The sequence below is a fragment of the Camarhynchus parvulus genome, chromosome 1 (assembly GCF_901933205.1).
Source record: "Camarhynchus parvulus chromosome 1, STF_HiC, whole genome shotgun sequence".
Taxonomy (NCBI): Eukaryota; Metazoa; Chordata; class Aves; order Passeriformes; family Thraupidae; genus Camarhynchus; species Camarhynchus parvulus.
The window spans coordinates 113963185-113982892 of NC_044571.1; the positions used below are offsets into that span (position 1 = coordinate 113963185).

General features: G+C 52.5%; 2 protein-coding genes and 2 non-coding genes across 5 annotated transcripts; 1 reads left to right on the top strand and 3 right to left on the bottom strand.

Moving 5' to 3' along the window:
* Position 1: 1 nt before the first annotated feature.
* SERPINH1 (serpin family H member 1) lies at positions 2–6331 on the top strand. Of its 2 annotated transcripts, none has more exons than XM_030948938.1 (5): positions 2–157; positions 2653–3266; positions 3501–3599; positions 3955–4187; positions 4340–6331. In XM_030948938.1, the coding sequence occupies exons 2-5, from the start codon at positions 2684–2686 to the stop codon at positions 4640–4642; spliced, it is 1218 nt and encodes a 405-aa protein (XP_030804798.1). In that variant the 5' UTR covers positions 2–157; positions 2653–2683; the 3' UTR covers positions 4643–6331. The 2 variants fall into 2 exon arrangements, with proteins under 2 accessions (XP_030804798.1, XP_030804808.1); XM_030948948.1 differs by having other exon boundaries at positions 17–157; positions 2650–3266.
* Positions 6332–8514: 2183 nt separating this feature from the next.
* On the bottom strand, positions 8515–13320 carry RPS3 (ribosomal protein S3). The gene is made up of 7 exons (XM_030971898.1): positions 13246–13320; positions 12355–12485; positions 12155–12248; positions 11320–11414; positions 10600–10787; positions 9254–9450; positions 8515–8583 (listed from the first exon to the last, which is right to left on the bottom strand). The coding sequence occupies exons 1-6, from the start codon at positions 13273–13275 to the stop codon at positions 9257–9259; spliced, it is 732 nt and encodes a 243-aa protein (XP_030827758.1). The 5' UTR covers positions 13276–13320; the 3' UTR covers positions 8515–8583; positions 9254–9256.
* Positions 9765–9912, bottom strand: LOC115911944. Its single transcript, XR_004061324.1, has one exon. It is a non-coding gene; the product is annotated as a small nucleolar RNA SNORD15 (small nucleolar RNA).
* Positions 10905–11051, bottom strand: LOC115911832. Its single transcript, XR_004061298.1, has one exon. It is a non-coding gene; the product is annotated as a small nucleolar RNA SNORD15 (small nucleolar RNA).
* Positions 13321–19708: the final 6388 nt, after the last annotated feature.

The window sequence follows — 19708 nt, forward strand, 5'->3', positions numbered from 1 at the left end:
AGAGCCGGGACGGATCCTCCCCTTCCTCTCCCTCCCCAGCATTTTTGAGAGGGTTTTCCCAAGTTTCCAGAAGTTTCTCCCCGGCCCCTTATATACCCCCTCCGCAGGACCGGGAGGTGCACAGGGAGCCGAGCAAAGCCGTGTCCCGACCCCGCAGGTAAGGGGGGGACCCGGGGGACCCCGGGCCGGCAGGGTGGAGACCGAGCTGAGATGCAGCAGGGTGAGGGGGGATTTTGGGGTCCTGCAGCCTCCTGGTTGGCAAAAAAAATCGGGGGGAAGGTTATGGCATGGGAGAAGGGGGTGCATGGGGGGTAGGCTGCAGTGGGGTGAGTGGATAGGGATACAGACTGCCCCATGAGCTGGCTCTGGGTTTTTGAAGAAAAGCATTAAAAAAATCCCCCAACTGCCTCCAGTTTGCAAGAGGTGGTCACAGTGAAGCTGCGGGAAAAGCTTTCAGAGAATGAGGAAAAAGAAAAGGGGGATAAGGGAGTGAAATCCTCCAGCCCCGCTGTGGCTCAGCCTGGGAGCCTGCAGGACCATGGGCACCATCCCAGCGCAGGAACGAGAGCTCTCCCTGCACAGCGCAGCCCGACCCTCCTTCTGCTGCCTTAAGCAAGTGCCACATCCCTCTGGTGACACGGAAATGGCCTTTTGCCTGCAGTCCTGTGCCCTGCAGCTCTGTCCTGCTCCTGGGAGAAATCCCATCCCGCCAGGAAAGAGGGTCTCGGCAGCCGCAGGGAAGGCTGAGGAATGCCACGCTGGCACTGGGCGTCCCCTCGCTGTGGGAGCACAGGAGAGGATGGTGCTGGCTGTGCATTCCCCACATTCCCTCCATTTTCACCACGGGTTCTGAATTCACCCAGAATCTCTGCCGTAATCCAAGAATGGGCAAAATTTCTCCATCTCGGGCTGTGTGATTCAGCAGAGCCCAAACCTGCCACCCAGCCCTGAAGTAATGAACTTTTTTTGAGCTGAGGATGAAGCAGTGCAGGCCACCCCCTGCTCACAAGAGAACTCTCCGTGTATCTGTTTTCTTTCAGAAAGAAAAAGGCAAACGTTGACCTCACTATGAAACAGTTTCAAGGTATCCTTAGAAATAAACGGGAAATAGAAAACCAGAAGGAGCCTCCTCACCCTTCCAATGTTTGTCACCCTGGCTGCACTTTAAAAATAGAGTATTGAGGGCAGTTTTGAGCCTGTTGCACAAATCTTTGCTCTTGGGGCAGGCAGGATGGCTCCTCCCTTTAACAGCAGCCTCGCTCCCACAAAGGATTTTAGGTTGTAATTCCCACTCTGGCAAAGGGTCCTGGTAGAACTGCGCACTCTCCTTGCCTGGGGCTACGTGCTGCGTGTTTCCTTCCATGTGTAATCCCAGCGGGCCCTTCGCTTCCTGCTGGGAATGCTTTAACCCTGCTGCAGCCTTTCCCTGCCTCCCCACGCCAGGGACAGCCCCTGAGGCTGGCCAGGAGCAGGGTGGGAGGAGAGGACCGCCAAGAACAGGGCTGCAGTGTAGTGAAGCAGTTCCTGTGGAGGAGAAAGTCCCCAAAAGCTGGAGGGGGAATTTAAGGCCTGAGGAGCTGCCAGCAGGAAGGTTTGCTGAGTGAAGGCAGGAGGGAGGGGAGGTGTGGGGCCAGGTGGGATGAGCCCCAAAGGGCTTCCAAGCACTTAGACCAGAAGGTCGGGGCTCAGAGCCCTTCCTGGGGATGGGGTCACCTACGCTGGGATGAGATCGACCCACCTCAGGCACGAACTGAAGGTTCTGCTGGGGAAAATGAGGCTCCCCCACCTCCCTCTGCCCCAGTTCCTCCCCGGCAGGGCTGGCCAGGCGAACCAAAGCCGAACAGAGCTGATCAGACAGTGCAGGATCTTCTCCAGGGCTGCTCTGGCTTTGCTGGAAGCTCACGTGCTCCATCTAGTGCCAAGGAATCTGAGGGTTTGGGGCCCAGGCCGGGGTCCCCAGAGAGGACAGTCCTTGCCCCGCAGGGCATGCAACAGCCCTTGGATCAAGGGGCAGCACAAAAAAATTTTCAGCTTTTCCTGATCAGGGCAGAGGTTTCTCCAACTCTGGGGAGAGAATCATGGAAGGGTTGGGTTTAAAGACTACCTTTTTCCTCACCTGCCCTGGGCAGCAGGGACACCTTCCCCTGTCCCAGGTTGCTCCAAGCCCCATCCAGCCTGGCCTTGGACACTTCCAGGGATCCAGGGGCAGCCACAGCTTCTCTGGGCACCCTGTGCCAGGGCCTCACCACCCTCACAGGGAAGAATTTCTTACTAATGTCCAATCTAAACCTGTCTTCTTTTACTTTAAAGCCATTCCCCCTTGCCCTGTCAAGATCATATAGGAAATACCTGTTGCTTACATTCCCTGACCCTTCCTTAAACCATTCACTGTACATTAACATTGGAATATAGGGAAACTGCTTAGGAAGGAAGCTTTCATTCCAAATGCACAGGCTCTGCTTGCCAGGGTACAGCCTGCACTCCTGAAGATTAATTGTTGCTCAGGGTGGACTTGGGATGGCTGCACCCCAATGAAGCGCTGGGGCAATGTCACTGTCGCAAGGAGTGGGTTTCTCTGGAGAGCCCCTGGGATCTCTGGGTGCTCCAGGAAGGCTTTGGCTGATGCTGATGGTGCATTTTCTTGCCCAGCAGGTCCTGTGAGGTGCTGGGTGCTGCTGAAGCCATGTGGATCATGGTGGGGCTGGCCCTCCTGGGCCTCGCTGCGGCCGTGCCCTCGGAGGACAGGAAGCTGAGTGACAAGGCCACCACGCTGGCCGAGCGCAGCACCACGCTGGCCTTCAACCTCTACCACGCCATGGCCAAAGACAAGGACATGGAGAACATCCTGCTGTCCCCTGTGGTCGTGGCCTCGTCCCTGGGGCTGGTGTCGCTGGGGGGCAAGGCCACGACGGCCTCGCAGGCCAAGGCGGTGCTGAGTGCAGACAAGCTGAACGACGAGTACGTGCACAGCGGGCTGGCCGAGCTGCTCAGCGAGGTCAGCAACAGCACCGCCCGCAACGTCACCTGGAAGATCGGCAACCGCCTCTACGGCCCCGCCTCCATCACCTTCACCGAGGACTTCGTCAAGAACAGCAAGAAGCACTACAACTACGAGCACTCCAAGATCAACTTCCGAGACAAGAGGAGCGCCCTCAAGTCCATCAATGAGTGGGCAGCACAGACCACGGATGGGAAACTCCCAGAGGTCACCAAAGATGTGGAGAAAACTGATGGGGCCCTCATTGTCAACGCCATGTTCTTCAAGCGTAAGTTCTACCTTCAGTTCTTGGTACGAGTGACCCAAAACCTGCCCTGAGCCAACACAGAATCATGGAATGGTTTGGGTTGGGAGGAGCCATAAAGGTCATCCACCAGCCCCAAGGGAAGGTGGACAAATCCTAGGTCCACTGGAGGCAGCTCCTTGTCAGTGGTTGGGAACTGTGCATGGACTTACTGCCCATTCCCTTTTCTTACAAGCTGTGTTTCTCTCTCTCCTGCAGCTCACTGGGATGAGAAGTTCCACCATAAGATGGTGGACAACCGTGGCTTCATGGTGACCCGTTCCTACACCGTGGGTGTGCCCATGATGCACCGCACAGGTGAGTGGGAAACCCCCTGCCCCACACCAAGATCAGCTGGAGTTAGGATCATTGTTCTCCCTTACCCAGATTTCCACCAGCTGCTTCAAAGATTGTTTTACCTCACGAGAGAAAACAAAGCAGGGAAGTGTTTGTTTTACTGATTCAGTCTCCCTGCGAACAGAGAATCCTTGTTTACTATGAGCTGCTTGGCTGTTGGGAACAAATCCTGGCTCATTACACAAATGACACCACAGCCAACTCCAATAATGCTGGGCCACTTCCCAAAAGGGTGTCTCTTCCCTTCCTGGTGGGGAAAGTCCAGGCTGAAATCACTTTGCTCCACATCTCACTGTTCCCTTCTTCTGGTTTCAAGGTCTCTACAATTACTACGATGATGAGGCAGAGAAGCTCCAGGTGGTCGAGATGCCATTGGCTCACAAGCTCTCCAGCATGATCTTCATCATGCCAAACCACGTGGAGCCTCTGGAGAGAGTGGAGAAACTGCTGAACAAGGAGCAGCTCAAGACGTGGACTAGCAAGATGAAGAAGAGATCAGTGGCCATCTCACTGCCAAAAGTTGTCCTGGAAGTCAGCCATGACCTGCAGGTAAAGGAGGTCCTTAAACAGCTGGGCCTTAGAGTTTTTTTTGGGATGGGAGGAAATACAGTGGGATGGTGGGTTATCCATGCCTGCTGCCCCTCTTCCCTCTTGCACTGTGTCATCTCTGGGAAGGCTGCTGACCTCTTGTCTCCTTCCAGAAACACCTGGGTGGTCTGGGCCTGACAGAAGCCATTGACAAAACCAAGGCTGACCTGTCCAAGATCTCCGGCAAGAAAGACCTTTACCTGTCCAACGTGTTCCACGCCGCAGCTCTGGAGTGGGACACGGAAGGGAACCCCTACGACGCCGACATCTATGGCCGAGAGGAGATGAGGAACCCCAAACTCTTCTATGCTGACCACCCCTTCATCTTCATGATCAAGGACACTAAAACCAACTCCATCCTCTTCATCGGCAGGCTCGTGAGGCCCAAAGGCGACAAGATGCGCGACGAGTTGTAGCTGGGTTGGTTTTGGTTGGGTTGTTTTTTCCCAGAGCTTTGGTTTGTGTGTGTTTTTAGGGGGGCATTTTGACAAATGGGAAACACTATTTTGTATCCTTCTCGAACCATGGGTGCTATTCAGACCAGGGTGCATTGTGAGGAGAAACCAGCGTACACTTTACCTCACCCCACAATCCAGATTGCACAAACCCACCTCCAGAGAGGAGCAGGGGAGCCTGGCACCAGAGGGTCACCAGGAGCCAGTTGAGGTGGCCAGGCTGAAGCCAAGCTCCTCCCTGCACTGGTTAAGCCTCCTGCTCAGCTCCTTGCTGCTCCACCAGCCCTGCCAAGGCACCATCCTCCCATCCCAAACGCTTCCATCCCACTGCACGCTTACCGCTGCCACTTTTCTCCTGCTTGGGTGCCCTGTGGCACTGCTCCAGAGCTGCTCCTGCTTCTCTCTTCTCTCTCCAGGGCTGTGAAACAGAGCTCCAAGGGCCAGCTGTGCAGTCCAGCCCCTGCAGAGCCCTGGAGCAGAGCAGGAGGCAGCATGGGAGAATGGAGACTGTATGGAGTTGTGTCCTTCTGTCCTGCCTAACCCTGTGCTCTGCACTTGGTGCTTCAACCACAGGAGCTCCTTAGGGAGAGCATCGAAGCCAAGGGCAGCTTGGATCAACACTTCATGGAGAACTAAGGGGCTTTGGGATGTCAGGGAGAGCCCAAAGCACAGCCCGAGTTTCTAGAAAGACTAACCTGAGGTTCCTTCAACACTCCACCCCTTGGGATCACTGAGGGGCCAACAGCTATAATTAAACAGGCAGTTGTACCAGGCAGAGAACTCACTTCTCTTGGAAGTGCTCTGCATCAGCGTGTAGGGCTGGCAAAGACTCCATTCCCACTGCCAGGGCTCTCCCAGAGCTGGTTCCAATCAGCTCCCTGTGGAGCTGATCCAAGGCACTCCTGGCTGGCTTCTCACAGGGAGGTGGGATCAGGGTCACCTCCACTTTCTTGCTTAATTAAACACAAAGCTTTAAAGCTGCCATTACCTGACTTCCTAATTATGCTCTGCTGAAGCTCCATGGTACTTTAGCTCCCTGTCTGCTGACCTGGATAAGGGGACCCTGAAAAACAAAGGTATTTATAGTTATATTTATGTCTGATAATTAGCAGGTTTCACAGCCTGATCCAGGCTATTCCTAACTTCTCTTCAAGGGATACCATCAGGTCAGTACTATTTAAAGGAGCTGATGTATCCCAGGAGCATTGCAGCACTTGCCATGCACTGAGAGACACCACAAGGCAAACACTGAGATTATGGAAATGAGGGAAATCCATGCATCCCAATGGAATTGCAGTTCCCTGAAACAAGCATGGAGCACCTACAGGGCTTTGCTTGATGTCCCTGCCAATTTTCCCTGCTGCCACAGAAGCCCAATACTGCATATTCCCAGGTGCTGGGAGGCAGGAGGCAATGCCAGGAGTGTCCCCAAATGTGGGACACTTCAGGTGATGCAGTGCACTGAAGCCACACACAGAACGTTCTGGAGGCTGGGCTGAAGGATGGAAGGGGTGGGCAAGGCAAGAACACACTGTGGGATATTGTGAATCATTTGCATCATGTGGATGCGGGTGTCTGATGGCTTTTATTGTCTGTTCTTGTACCACACATGACAGTTGTGTAATTTTGCAATAAAACTTTTTCAATGAATCCCTGGCAGCCGGAATCCCTTGTAGAGCAAAATAAACGTAGGGTAGTTCCTTGCAATCCTTAAATCCACAACACCCTAAAGTGGCAACTTATGGACAAAAATTACTCAATGCACAAGATGAATTCCTACAGCACATCAGTCATGAGAAAGGAACGCTCTAGAAGATTTTCCCTTCGCTGTTTTCTCCTGAAACTGCAAATATCCAACACCTTAAATGCTCCACAGGTAAAGGACCAACTGCCCTGTCCTGCTGGGCCATTTAGCAGAATAAAAACTGAGCTGTCAGCCACAGGGACCAGCCTTCCTGACTCTCCATACCAAAGCTCCTCCAGCTGGGATCCACTCTGGGGAAACAGAGGAAAAAAGTGCAGGCTAAAGATACCTTTCCCAGATGGAAAATCCAGCACTGGCAGACCCTGCTAATCCATGTTCTCCCACTGCTGTAAAGGGATGAACCTTCTGCTACTCACAAGCTAAAAGGCACAGACAGGTCCCCTTTTCCCTGGGCAAGCACACACATCCCTGTGCACCTCCTCCCACACTGGAAAATCACCACGTGCTTCCTAATTCTCACTAAATTGGAATTACTGAAGCCACCTCCAGCACCAACCACAGCAGGAACACACCTGGAATAGCAATATTGATACTAAGTTAAAAGCTTTCCAGAGTTCCTGAGTTCATCCCACCCCCAGCTCATCTTCCAGGGCTCTTGTCCAAGGGAAGCACTCATAAGACACAGGGAACTGAGTTCCCTCCTCTTTTGGAGCTTCTTTTAACAGCTCAGAGTGGTGGCAATTCCAGCCAAGACTAATGGAAAAGGTGTTCAGCTCACACTTGCAGCTACAGCTTCTCTGGGCACCCTGTGCCAGGGCCTCCCCACCCTCACAGGGAGGAATTCCATCCCAGTATCCCACCCAGCCCTGCCCTCTGGCAGTGGGAGCCATTCCCTGTGTCCTGTCCTTCCATCCCTTGTCCAAAGTCCTCTCCAGCTCTCCTGGAGCCCCTTCAGGCACTGGAAGAGGCTCTGAGCTCTCCCTGGAGCCTTCTCTTCCCCGACTCTAGCAGTGATCAGCACTGTGAAATTAAGAGGGTAATAGACAAGGCTGGAGTGCTTTTAATCAGGAAGAAGTGGAACAATCTCGCAGAAACCCAGCCCTCCCTGGGAGGCAGCAGGAGAGATTTCTAACCATCACCATTCTACCACACAGTGTGTTTAAGAATTTAGAGACAACATGCAAAACCAGGTGTGACTTTTATTGCTTCAGATGTCCCCACTTTCACACATTTCCTGCTTCTACAATCTGACAGAGCTACGTTGTCATATTTTATATTTTCAGATTATTTCCACATTTAAAGTTGTATAAAAATTAATGTTGGCATTAGTCTAATATTTATATTAACTATTTAAATCTTTGCACTGAATGGTGCACACAGAAACCTGAAATCACTGACACTCTAAGAAGGCACATCTTGTTTCTAAAACTCAACCAGACTCCCAGGTGTGCCAGAGAAGCTGGGAACAGCAAGGCCAAGGCTCCCTAGACAGACCAGTTCAAAATTCCAGTTCCTAGACTGCCAGCCTAATTCCTGCAGAGCAACCTCCTAAAAACAGAAATGTGGATGTGAAAGCTAGTCCTAAAATAAACAGGCTTTGAATTCCTCACAATCTAAACTCCTTGATCCTGCACATAAATTATCTCCTATGAGGTGCCTCTCTTCCCATTCCTGCACCAAACTTCCACCAGATACTCCCACCTTGCAGGTTAGGACAGAAGGTTTGAAATCCTGAGTGTCACTTTTGCTCTCACCCCACAAATCCACACCCAAAGGTACCTGACCCTAACAGGAGCTGCACTGGTCTGGATACCGCCAGAAAAGCTCCCACTTCTGGAAGCACTGGATAAGGGACTGGGATGTAGGGAACAGCCACCAGTACTCCATGGAGTGTGTGTTGTTCATGACCCTCTGAACACGGGATTGCTGCTCCAGCTCTATCTACCACAGGTATCAGTGCTTTATTCCCACTTTCTTTGGATCAGGATCTCATGAAGGTCACTCCAGAAGGGGAACACAGCAACAGAATTCCTTCCACACCAAAGGTGGGAGCAAGGTCTTCCTGGAGTACATCTTGAGAAAATAAAAAGGAAAAAAAGAAAAAAAGAAAAAGCACCTTCACAAACACTGCCTTTTGTGATTTTATTAAGAGATGTTTTCAGGACAGACAAGCTTCTGGTTGCAGATGTTACAAACCCTACAACGAGAAACAAAACACTCAGTGAGCTGGGGGTAAACTCTTTTCCACAACCATCATCCTATCCCAAACAAAGAAAAACCAAGCTTTCCAATTGAACTGCATTTCTCATTTCCTGCATTTTGGCCAATGATCCCCATTTTTCCCAATGAGGCAGATCTTGCCAGACTCCTTGGTAAGACTTCAAACTGGACTTACTTCCTTACAAAAGCAGCCTACAAATTGTTCTCATGTGGCTTCTAAGACTATCCCAAACTGGATCCTGGGGCAGGACAGGATGGATATATGAGGAATATATTCTATGGGTATATGAAGAATATATTCTCTGCTGCCAGCTGCACACTGGTACAACACCAACACATCCAAGGCACCCAACCCAAGTCTCTCCAACTGTAATAATCCAAGGCCTCCAAATCCATGCCTGAATAACACAACATGGAAAAAAGCACGTGACAGATCCATCATCTCATCTCCAGAGGAGTGTTCTGAGCTGCACTGACACATGCCTTGAACCCTGTCCCCTTCACTCAGCACAATGCTCAAGCCCAACCCAGGTCCACAACACAGCAGCTTGTCTTCCCAAAATCCCAGCTTTGTGTTTTTGGTGGGCTGAAACCTTTTCTACACGGATCCTCAGCACACCTCCCTCCCACGGCTCCCAGGCACTCACCCCTCAGGCAGTGGGCACTGGCTGAGGCATGGCTGGCTGCTCTGGTTTGCCACCCTTCTGCTCTGAAATGGGGGTGGTGGGCAGAATCTCTTCTTTGGGTTCCACGATGCTGACGTGGTCTGGCAGAGGCTTTTTGGGGCCAATCTTTCCACTGGGGTCCCAAGGCAACATAATTTTTACTTTGATTCCCAGTACTCCTGCAAAGAGTGACAGGACAAGGGAGACACAAAATAGATCAAGCGATGAGCACCAAGGTTACAAAGTATCTCTCCACACAGAAAATCTGCTGACAACACTGTAACACACAAAACCTACAGTTTAAAAATCTAATTACTGTGACTTTATATCAGTGTTGTAAACCCAGGCAACTTACAGTTCGATATCCAAAGTTATTCAACTCACTGCCTTGGCTGACTGCAGCTCTACCTTCAACTCATTCCAAGCCTCTTTTTAAACTTTGTCCTCTTCCTCAGCTCATTTTTCTAGGAATTCCACTTTTTTTTTTAATATCCCTTCTCAGACAAATGCCTCTAAATCATCCAATGAGCAGGACACCCTGGCCAAGGCAGCCTCAGCACAGCACCACAGAACGTGGCACAGAGCAGGCTGCAATGACACAGGGATGTCCCTTCTGACTCGTCATCGTATCATCACCGAAGGGAAGGTGGAGAACAGCTCTGGCTGGCTTGGTATCCCTGCACCAGGAGCTCTGCAAATGATTAACCCAAAGCCAGTTAAGACACACACAAATCATTTGGGTTTTACCAGAAGGGAGAACAAGGGGAAGCAGGTTTAGCTGGGAAGACTGTCTGCAGCACCCCTGTTCTCTCTGCCCATCCCGAGGAGCCAGGAAAACCAGAATCCCAAATGCCAAGGGCTCTTAAAGCCAGGCAACAGGCACCTCATCTGGAAGTTATCACCAGCCTCAGAGGCCCCAGAACACGAGAGAGCATCTGGAGAATCTAGAGCCACATTTCTAACTGGAAACATTCAAACCCATCAGCAGAGAAGTGGATACACAGTATGACCACAGGGGCTGCTGAAGGGCTCTTGGCTTCCCATTCCCAAATGACTTCTACTTTAGATGTTATGTTCAGATCCCACAGTGAGAGCTCAGTTGCAAAAGCCCAAGAAAACAGGATTTTAAGAGTCTGAACCATCCAGAGCAGCACAACTGGACTACTGTGAGATGAGAAGTGCATTAAAACCACATGAGTTTCAACCCAAGGATGCCAGTGGGAAATCTCCAACCTGCAGGAACGGGATGCCTGGAATTGAGATTTTTTTTTGTCTCTGCAGCTCTAGAGAAGGAACCTGTCAAAGCTGCAAAGGGATCAGGCACTCACCCTGCCGGAGTAGGACGTGACGCACGGCTGTGTCCACGTAGTAATTCACTGGGTCCCCACTGTGGATCATCAAGCCATCCACAAACTTCATGGATTTGGCCCTCTGACCTCTCAGTTTGCCGGACACAACAACCTCACAGCCCTTGGCCCCGCTCTCCATGATGAAGCGGAGGACACCGTAGCAGGCTCTGCAGGGAGAGGACAGCCAAGCCATGAGCCCGCTCTGCCAGACCCACAGGGCTCCCTGCAGGAATTTCACCACAATTCCAACCTCAGTTCCATGTGTCAGCAGTGCAGCTCCCATCCCTTCTCAGACAAATGCCTCTAGATCATTCACTGGTGACGGGAGGCTGCTGCTGGAGGACCTCAGGCAGCGCCACAGAACGTGACACCGTGAGGGCACCGCCACCAGAGCCACCCGCTTCTGACTCGTCATCGTCTCATCACCGAGGGGATGAGAGCAGGGCCACTGCCTCCTGAGCCACAGCACAGCCACAAGGCCTGAAATGCTGCTTGCCTCACTCCTCCACCCATTTATTCCCAAAGAACACATCCAGCTTTATGCCCCACAGACAACCTCCAACCAGACAGAACGGTGCAGAAGTAACTGTGGACTGAAGAGAAGTTTCAGCGCAGCATTACCAGGTTAAATCCTCAAACTGCAGAGAGTTGTTTTTTGGGAACAGCACTGAGTCCCCCAGGGCAGGCTGCTGTACTCACCTGCGCACAGCCAGCCCTCCCAGGAGCTTGTAGCGCAGGGACTCGGCCTGGGCGATGGCGCACAGACCCCTCGTGGCCACCTTCTCGGCGTAGAGCTGCAGGGACAGAGGCACACTCACAACAGGGCTCCTGCCAAGCCAGGCACAGAACCACAGCCTGCTGTGCTTTGGAAGGTTCATCCACTTCCACCCCTGCCATGGGCAGGGATCTTTCCACTGGACCTGTCTGCCCCAACCTGGCTTTGAACAATTCCAGGGATCCAGGGGCAGCCACAGCTGCTCTGGGCACCCTGCAGCAGTTCCTCACCACCCTCACAGTAAACTTAACTTTTACTTTAGCACAACACAGGAACTTCATTCTACTCTACTCCTTACATTCAGCCCCGTTAATCCTTCCAGGCAGCAGCCTTATCCTACAATCCCTTCCCTGACTAACATGATCCAGCAGCACCAGCCAAGTGGAATAAATGAGCACCACCCCAGCACACACATTCCCCCTCCCTCCCTGATTTGTTTCAGAGCAAGATTTCATGGAATAGAACTACAGAATCCTTTGGGTTGTATGGACTTTTTAAAGGATCCTAGTCCAACCTTCCCCTGGGAAAACACCCCTAATATTAAAGATCAAAAATAACTGGTTTGTCACTTTACATTCTGTTTCTCAAAGATCCTTCTGCAGCAGAGCAGTTTCTTTGTAATTTATGGTGTATTTCACTGCAGGAGCATTTTTGAGTCCAAGTAACAGAAGGCCCAAGTCATCCTGAAACCACCTTTCAGCTGCCACCATGCTGGCACCACAATGCCCCCACAGCACCCAGTTCCTGAGGCAGTTTTACCTCCACGCTTCCCTCGGGGAATCCAAACCTCTTCTGCACCACAGCCGTCAGCTCCCGGATCCGGCGTCCCTTCTCTCCCAGGACATTCTGAGTTCTGAGGGAAAATAAGCACAGGACAAGTGAGAGAAGTGTCCCCAGGAGTGAGACTGGAGCCATCCCAGAGAGCTCTGAGAGCATCCAGCTCAGGAAGGCTGAGTTACCTGGTGGCAAGGATGATAATCTCAGTCCTGGTGGGAGTGACCCGGACTTCCACTCCGGAGTACCCATCCTCAGCCAGCTCCCGAGTCAGGAACTCATTCAGCTCCGCTTTGAAGATGCCATCAGCGACAAACTAAAACAGAAAAGGACAAAGTCAAGGTCTTGTCACATCCTGAACTTGAGTGCAATTCACCCAAATTCTGACAGCCTCTCCTGACAGGTTTCCCTTCCTCTAAGAGAAATCACGGAATACTCGCAGTTGGAAGACACCCACACGGAACACCAAGCCCAACTTTTACACGAACAGCCCAGGAACTGAACCCACAACCTTGACTTTACCAGCACCGCGCTCTGCCCCACTCAGGGTGCAGCAGTGGGGAAAAATGGAAGGCTCTTCCCTGAATTTCTCAGGAATAATGCACTCCTAGCAGAGGCCTACACCAAGCACTGCCTCACCCCCAACCACTGCTCACGCTGAATTCGGGAGCAATTTAAGGGAAATAATGAGCAGGGTCCCATCCTTTTCCCAGCCCCACGGGAAGCTGCTGCCGGGACTCCTGACAGCCCAAACCTCCCTCGCTTCCCAGGACGGGCAGCGCCCGGTGCCCTCCCGGGGCAGCCACCAGCCGCAAGCCCTTCCCGCTGGAAAGCAAAGCGAAAACCGCGCAATTCCCGGCTCCCGGCGCCGCTCCGCACCTCCGCGCGCGGCCATGGGGAAGCGCCCGCTCCATCCCGCCGCCATGTTCCCCGCCGGGCCCCGCGCCGCATCCGCCGCCATCCTCCCCCGTCCGCCGCCGCCGCCCGCCGCGCTCCCGCCCTGCCGGCTGCTGGGGCCGCCGCGGGCGGTGCGGCAGCGCCCCGTGGCTGCGGAGGAGCCGTGCGGCCGCGCTCACCTTGCGCTTCTTGGAGATCTGCACCGCCATGATGAGCCGGGCCCGGCGGAAAGGAGGGAGCGGGCCCCGCGGGCGGCGCTATATCCGCCTTCCGCCGCGCCCCATTGGCTGGCCGCTGGCACGGCGGGCACGAGCGCGGCACCATGGGAGATGTAGTCTTTGCCACGCCGCCATGTTGGCGAGGGCTGTGCGGTGTGTACGGCTCAGAGCGGCGTTAAACGGGTTCTAAATCCCGTGGAAACGGACACGAGAGTCAACAGTGTGTGAAATAAAACAGATACATGATAATTCACCCCGGGCTTATACCTGGAGACCTGCTCTGTCCAGGCGTTACTGTCAGAGGATGCTCTGCTGTTACCCAGGAATGGGATGGCTTGGATGGGAAGTGACCTTAAAATTGATCCTGTTCCACCCCTGCCATAGGCAGGGACACCTTCCATTGCTCCAAGCCCTGTCCAGCCTGGCCTTGGACACTGCCAGGAATCAAGGGACAGCCATAGCTGCTCTTTTCTTGGGAAAACAATTCCTTCCCAAAATCCCACCTAGCCCTGCCCGCTGGCAGCGGGGAGCCATTCCCTATGTCCTGTCGGGGATTACAAAAAAACCCCAACAATAATGGGTAGAGCTGATGCACGGCCTCTAAGAAGCAGAGATTTAAACTGCATTTTACCATGGATGTTATTATGGTTTACAGATGGACCTGATGATCTTAAGGGCCTTTTCCAGCCTGAGTGATGCTGCGAAAATGCCGGCAGTAGGAGCAGTAAAGCAGAGGATCCCACTCTGCTCTGGGCCAGGGAAAAGCCTGCATTACCACTAGATGTCAGTGCAGACGGTTTCCAGGCTGGGAAAAGCCTCTCGAATGAATAATAATGAATAAACGAATCCCCAGGGATTTGCTGATCCAGAACTGGAGGGATGGCGCAGCATCCCCCCGTGCACTTGTCAAAGGCAGATGGCAGCGAGGAATTGTGTCCCCTCTGTCACAGACACCTTTGTCTCGCTCCTGGTGTGCCCAACCATCCTGCCCTTCCCTGAGCCCAAGAGTCTCTGTCCCACTAACATCAGCCTCTGGAGAGGTGTCCAGCAGCTGGGGATGTCTCTGTGCAGGGATTTGAGCCCTGTGAACTGGGGTCTCCAGTAATTTTTCAGGGAAGACCCTGCCAAGCTGCACAAACCCCCCCATTCTGCTGTTTTCCACCCTACTTTCAGAGCAGAAAATACCTGCCCAAAATCATCTATTTTTAGGCTGAGTTTACCCAGAAGGGGCTCACCCAATATATTTCTGCATCACATAAACACAGAAAAAGGCAGAACACGAGCAAAAAGCCTGACCCTGATGTGTGTTCCCTTTTCCACAGCCTGTTAAGGACAAACTCTGTGTCCTGTCAGCACTGCAGGGTCAGCACCCAGGGCTGGAGTCGGGCACAAAGCAGGGCCTGGCTGGTGCTGGGCACCAAGGGAATGTCCCCTGTTCCCCAGATGTGGCCCGGGGGCTCCAAGTGTGGCTTTCACAGCCGGGGACATTCAGTGCCTTCCCCAAATAGCAGTGTGGGATTCCTCCCTGAGCATCAGCCAACCCTGGGTGCTGGGAATGGATTCTGGGCTGGTTGGAGATGTCCCTGCTCACTGCAGGAGGGCTGGATGAGCTGACCTTTAAAGGTCCCTTCCATCCTGAGCCATTCCTGATTCTGTGAATTCCCCCCTGCTCCATCCCTGCTGAAATGGAGGCTGGCAACATCCCCAAAAAGCTGGGACACACCTGCACCCCCTCCACAGAGAGCTCAGGTGAGGTCCAGCAGCTCCCAGTGCCTTCCCAGGCCCAGCAGTGGTTGGGATCTGCAGCAGGCCTGGGATTATCCATAAATCCCCTGGTGAGTGATGGACACCCAGGTTTCTGGGTCCCCACCTTTGGGGACTGCACCTCTGCTGCTCCCCATTCCCCAATCCTTGTGGAGCCTGGCCACCGGCACAGGAGCTGCTTTTGTCCCCAGAGGACGTGCAGGGGATGGAAAAAACTGCTCCAGCCATGACCCTGCCTGGCTCTGGCACATCCCTCTGGCAGCAGCACCAGGATCTCCTCTTGCACCGTGCAGGAGCAGAATCAGGGATGCACGGGAAGGATGTCACCCCACATGTGGCTCTTGGCAGCCCCCTGTGCCCATGGGGAGGGCCTGGCAGGTGCAGGGAGGTGGTGCCAGGTTTCCTGGCTGTGGGGGACGTGCCTTGGAGCAGGTTTGGGAATGAGGAGCTGTCCTGCCTCCCCCCTGCTCCATTCAGGGCCCAGCCAGCAGCATGGTTTATGGCAGCTGAGGGCATTGCAATGAATCCAGCATCCCAGGGTCTGCTCCCCGGGAAGCTGGCTCCTGCTCAGGGCAGCAGGAGGGGCTGGCAGCCCTGGCAGGGAAAGGGCCAGGACGGCTTTCCCAGCTCCATGGCACGCTGGCTTTTGGGATACCCCCTGCTTTCTGTGGGCAGGGACAAAAGGTGGCACTGGGAGAGAGTGTCCTGCCTGGGAAAGTCCCCGACTGCCACTGCTGCTCCCAAAATAAGGGAGATCCTGCCAGGGACTGTCCTGGCTCTGCAGGAGGATAGGGAACAGCCATGGGTCATCAAAAATACAAACTGGTGCAGGCAGAAGCACAGCCCATTCCTGCTGTGGTCCCACCTGCAGGATTTGTGGTGACACACTGGGTTCCACTCATGCCAGGCCCCATCACCTCTCTGGACATCCCTGAGGATTTCAGGAATCTCCCTTCCTGCTCCTTATGATTTCCTGGCGCTCCAGGAGGATTTGGACAGCTGGACCCCAACCTACATCCCTGCATTTCAGTGCAGGAACCAGCAGATAGGGCAGAAATCCTCCCAAATCACCTTCCCTACGACCATCAGAGGCACTGCAGAGCTCATGAATTTTCCCAGGGAGTAGCTGTGGAAAATGAGACCCCGGGTAGAGATGGACAAGATGAGATAGTTTGCATCAAATGAATGGAGATGGGTCCAGGGAGGTAATTCCAGCAGAGATAAGATGAATTGCAAGCACCAGTTGTAAAGCATTTGTAAAGTCTAACTCGGGCAGGAATTTTACTGCAGGAGAGGCTGTATTAGAATTTACTGCTGCAGTTGGAGCAGCTGCTACTGCCCAAGCTATAAACCCCTCACTGAGCTCCTCACCACTCCCTGGCATCTCTGGAAATCTTCCTGAGAAACACTTTCTGCCTTCCCACATGGAGCAGCCCTTCACAGTGGGGAGAGGTGGAGGGAACAGGGCTGGGAGTCAGGGCCACATTCACAGGGCTTTTGTAAACATTTCACACCCAGCAGGATTTACTGTTCTTAGCTTGCCAAGAACACCAGGAATAAGTCCAGCAAACCTTCTGCAGGCAGGGGAACGTGGGCAGGGATGGAAGGAGGGTGTCCAGGCAGAGACAGCTCTCAGCTGCCCCAATCCCATCTCCTTCCCTGGAAGAGAGGGATTGAAACTCAGGCAGCACCAGCTCAGCTCCAGGTTAAGGATGAATAATTGCTCTGGAAAGGTGTGTGGGACCCTCCAGGAGAATTCACACCTCTGAGGACACATCAGAGCTTGAAAACCAACCACCCAATGGGCAAAACAGAAGCTGTGCACTGGACATGGTCTGGATTTACCCCAGGAATTGCAGCACTCAGCAAGGTGTTAGTGAAGCTCAGTCTGAGCCAGCAGCCAACTCGATTGTAATCCCAGCCTGTCACCTCCAGCACATCTGATAAATTGCTGGCAGTGTTTCAGAAGCTGTTCCCAAACAGCTCCATCACTCTGACACCTTCCTTTGGGCACCTGCCCTGCTAAACAGCATTTTGCTTTGCAGCCTGGATTCACTTTAAGGACTTCAAGCAGGTTATGAAACAATTTAAACTTCCTTTAAGACCAGGAAATGGAGCAAGGATGCTCAGTGTGCTGCTTAGCTGGGAACCCCTGGCTCATTACTATGTAATGAAGCGAGTGGCTGCTGGCAGAGGTCATTCCAGCAGCTCACACCCGGGCCCAGGGCTCTGCCTGAGGGATGGAAATTGAAACTTTAATGGGCATTTCCAGGAGAGCAGCTTGCCCTGGCACTGTCACCCGAGAGCCAGCAGTTAAGCAAGTGATTCTTAATCAGTTTTCAAGGCCCAGGAAACAGGCTGAGGGCAGGAGGAGCTGTTTTGCCCCAGCATCACATTTTGTGATGATTTACAGGTGCACTGAGACAAGGCTGGTGACAAAGGCCACTCCTTGCTCCTCATGGTGGAACTGCTGACATGACACGTGAGCCTGGAGGGACACGACAAGGGGGAATGGCTTCCCACTGCCAGAGAAAACCATCCCTGTGGGAAGATGACACCTCCAACACAGCTGCAGAGCACTGGAGGCAAGTACCACTGAGGGAACTTGCTGAGGCTGCAAGGCTCAAATCCCAGACCCTCAATCCCAGATTTCAGCCCCCTGCTTGCACAAGGGGGAGCAGAGCTGCTGTGCCAAGCTGAGCCCAGGTGCTGTGGCAGCAGGGAGGGACCTGCTGGTCCAGGAGCAGCCTGGCAATACCCAGCTCCATGCCCTCCCTGCTTTTCCCTGTCCCCTCTCCAGCCCAGACTCACAGCCAGGGAGCAGCAGTGATAAACAGGCTGCTGGTCCAAGCACAAGGTTATTTCCTAGGACATTAAGCAGAACCCTCGGATGCCAGCTTGCAGGAGAGCCATGAAGAGTGACAAGGCACCTGACCAGAATGCAAAAGCAGAGCTGCAAACTTAACACCTTTTTTTTTTTCCCCTTTATCTGTTAAAAATAGCTTTAGAGGGGAAGCTCAAAGCTGTGTGAGGGGCTGCTGGCTTTAGAAAATGAGTAGTTTCAGCAGAAATATTCAGTGACCACCACCCAGAGAGCTCTGATTTTTGGTATCTCGTCCATCCACATCTTAAATTAAACATTGAAGCTGCAATGCAGCCCAGCTGTTTGGCAGGGGCTAATAAAAACCTGAAAATCTTCACCCAGCTTGCTTTTCTGTAGGAATAATACCGCTAACATCCCAGAATTATCTCCATCTATGTCTGGCTAGGACTCCAAATCAATAAATTGTCTCCTCACCCTCAGATTAGCTCGGTCAGGTAATTTTGAAAGCAGCAGCACTTCCCCACTGTTAGGCAGAGCAGCTCTGCCAGCTGAATTAACACTGAGATTCCCTCGTTATCCCAGAGCAACCCCACTCCAACAGTGTCCTTGGGGAATAATTTGCAGTGACCTAAACAAGGAGGGAATCGGGAGTGCTGTGTTTATTATTACTTACATTCATTGATTTTAATATTTGGATTAATATTTGGAATGAAATTTCTGATTGGAAAGAAGAAAAAAAAATGGGACAAAAATAAAACTACCACCTGTTTCTCTGGCAAAAAAACCCAAACGCACCCTTTTTAGAACAACATTACATTTTGGATTTCCCTCCTGCCACTTTCATCCCTGGCTCAGCCTCAGCTCTGATGTCCCAAGCACCCCATGAGTGCTCAGATCCTTGCACAGAAATTCCTGGCAAGTCCAAGCACTCACTGCTTCCCCTCTCTGCCCAAAGGAGCTTCCCTCTGCAGGGCCCTTCTCTCCTGGCATCCTGTCAGTGATGTTCTCAGAACCCCACAAGTCCCTTGGCCACATTTCCCTCTTCCCTGCTCCTGCTGTCACACAAAGCATCCCTCCCTCGTTTCTAAGGAGCAGCAATACCTTCTGCCATCGAATTCCCAAGAAAAATGCCAATTCTCTTTAAAACCCCACAGCAAAACCTGCAGCAGGAAACCCTGGGAGCATGAACAGGGTGATGGATCAGAGCTGCTCCCTCCTCAGAAACCAAGATGTTCTCATCAAGTGGGATTAATAACACAATATCCACTTTTTAACCCCATAAACCTTACTTTTAAACCATCAGCTTCTCATGTCTCTTCATGCAAGTTTATTCCAGGAGTAAATCCAGAGCTGTTGCTGTTTTCCAGACAGTGCCCTCCCTCCATCCCTTCCCTTTGCTAAGCAAAGAGGCCCCAGTCTTAGAGAAATTAATTAGTGCAGTAATTTGCCCAGGACACAGAGGAGAAGCCGAATTTGTCCCACTCTGCAGGATTCAGCTGAATAAAAAAGACAAATAGCTGTGCTGTGGGATTTTAAAAAGCTGCTGTCAGCACTCCCAATGCAACCAGACCTGGAAATTCATTCGTCTTTCACTAAACAATGGAAAAAGGAGAAGCAATTACAGTAGACAAAACTAATTACAGCAGAGCTGAAGCACAGCTCACAGCACTCACTCTTCAATCTGCATTCAAAAAGAAAAATCCAACCCCAAAACCACTCCATCAAAAAAAAAAAAAAGGTGAAAATCTCGAGTGGAACAAAAGCAATTTTGAAATAGAAGTGGCACTTCAGCATGGCACAGACTGGTTTTTGGAAGGAGAAACCTTCAGGCGATGC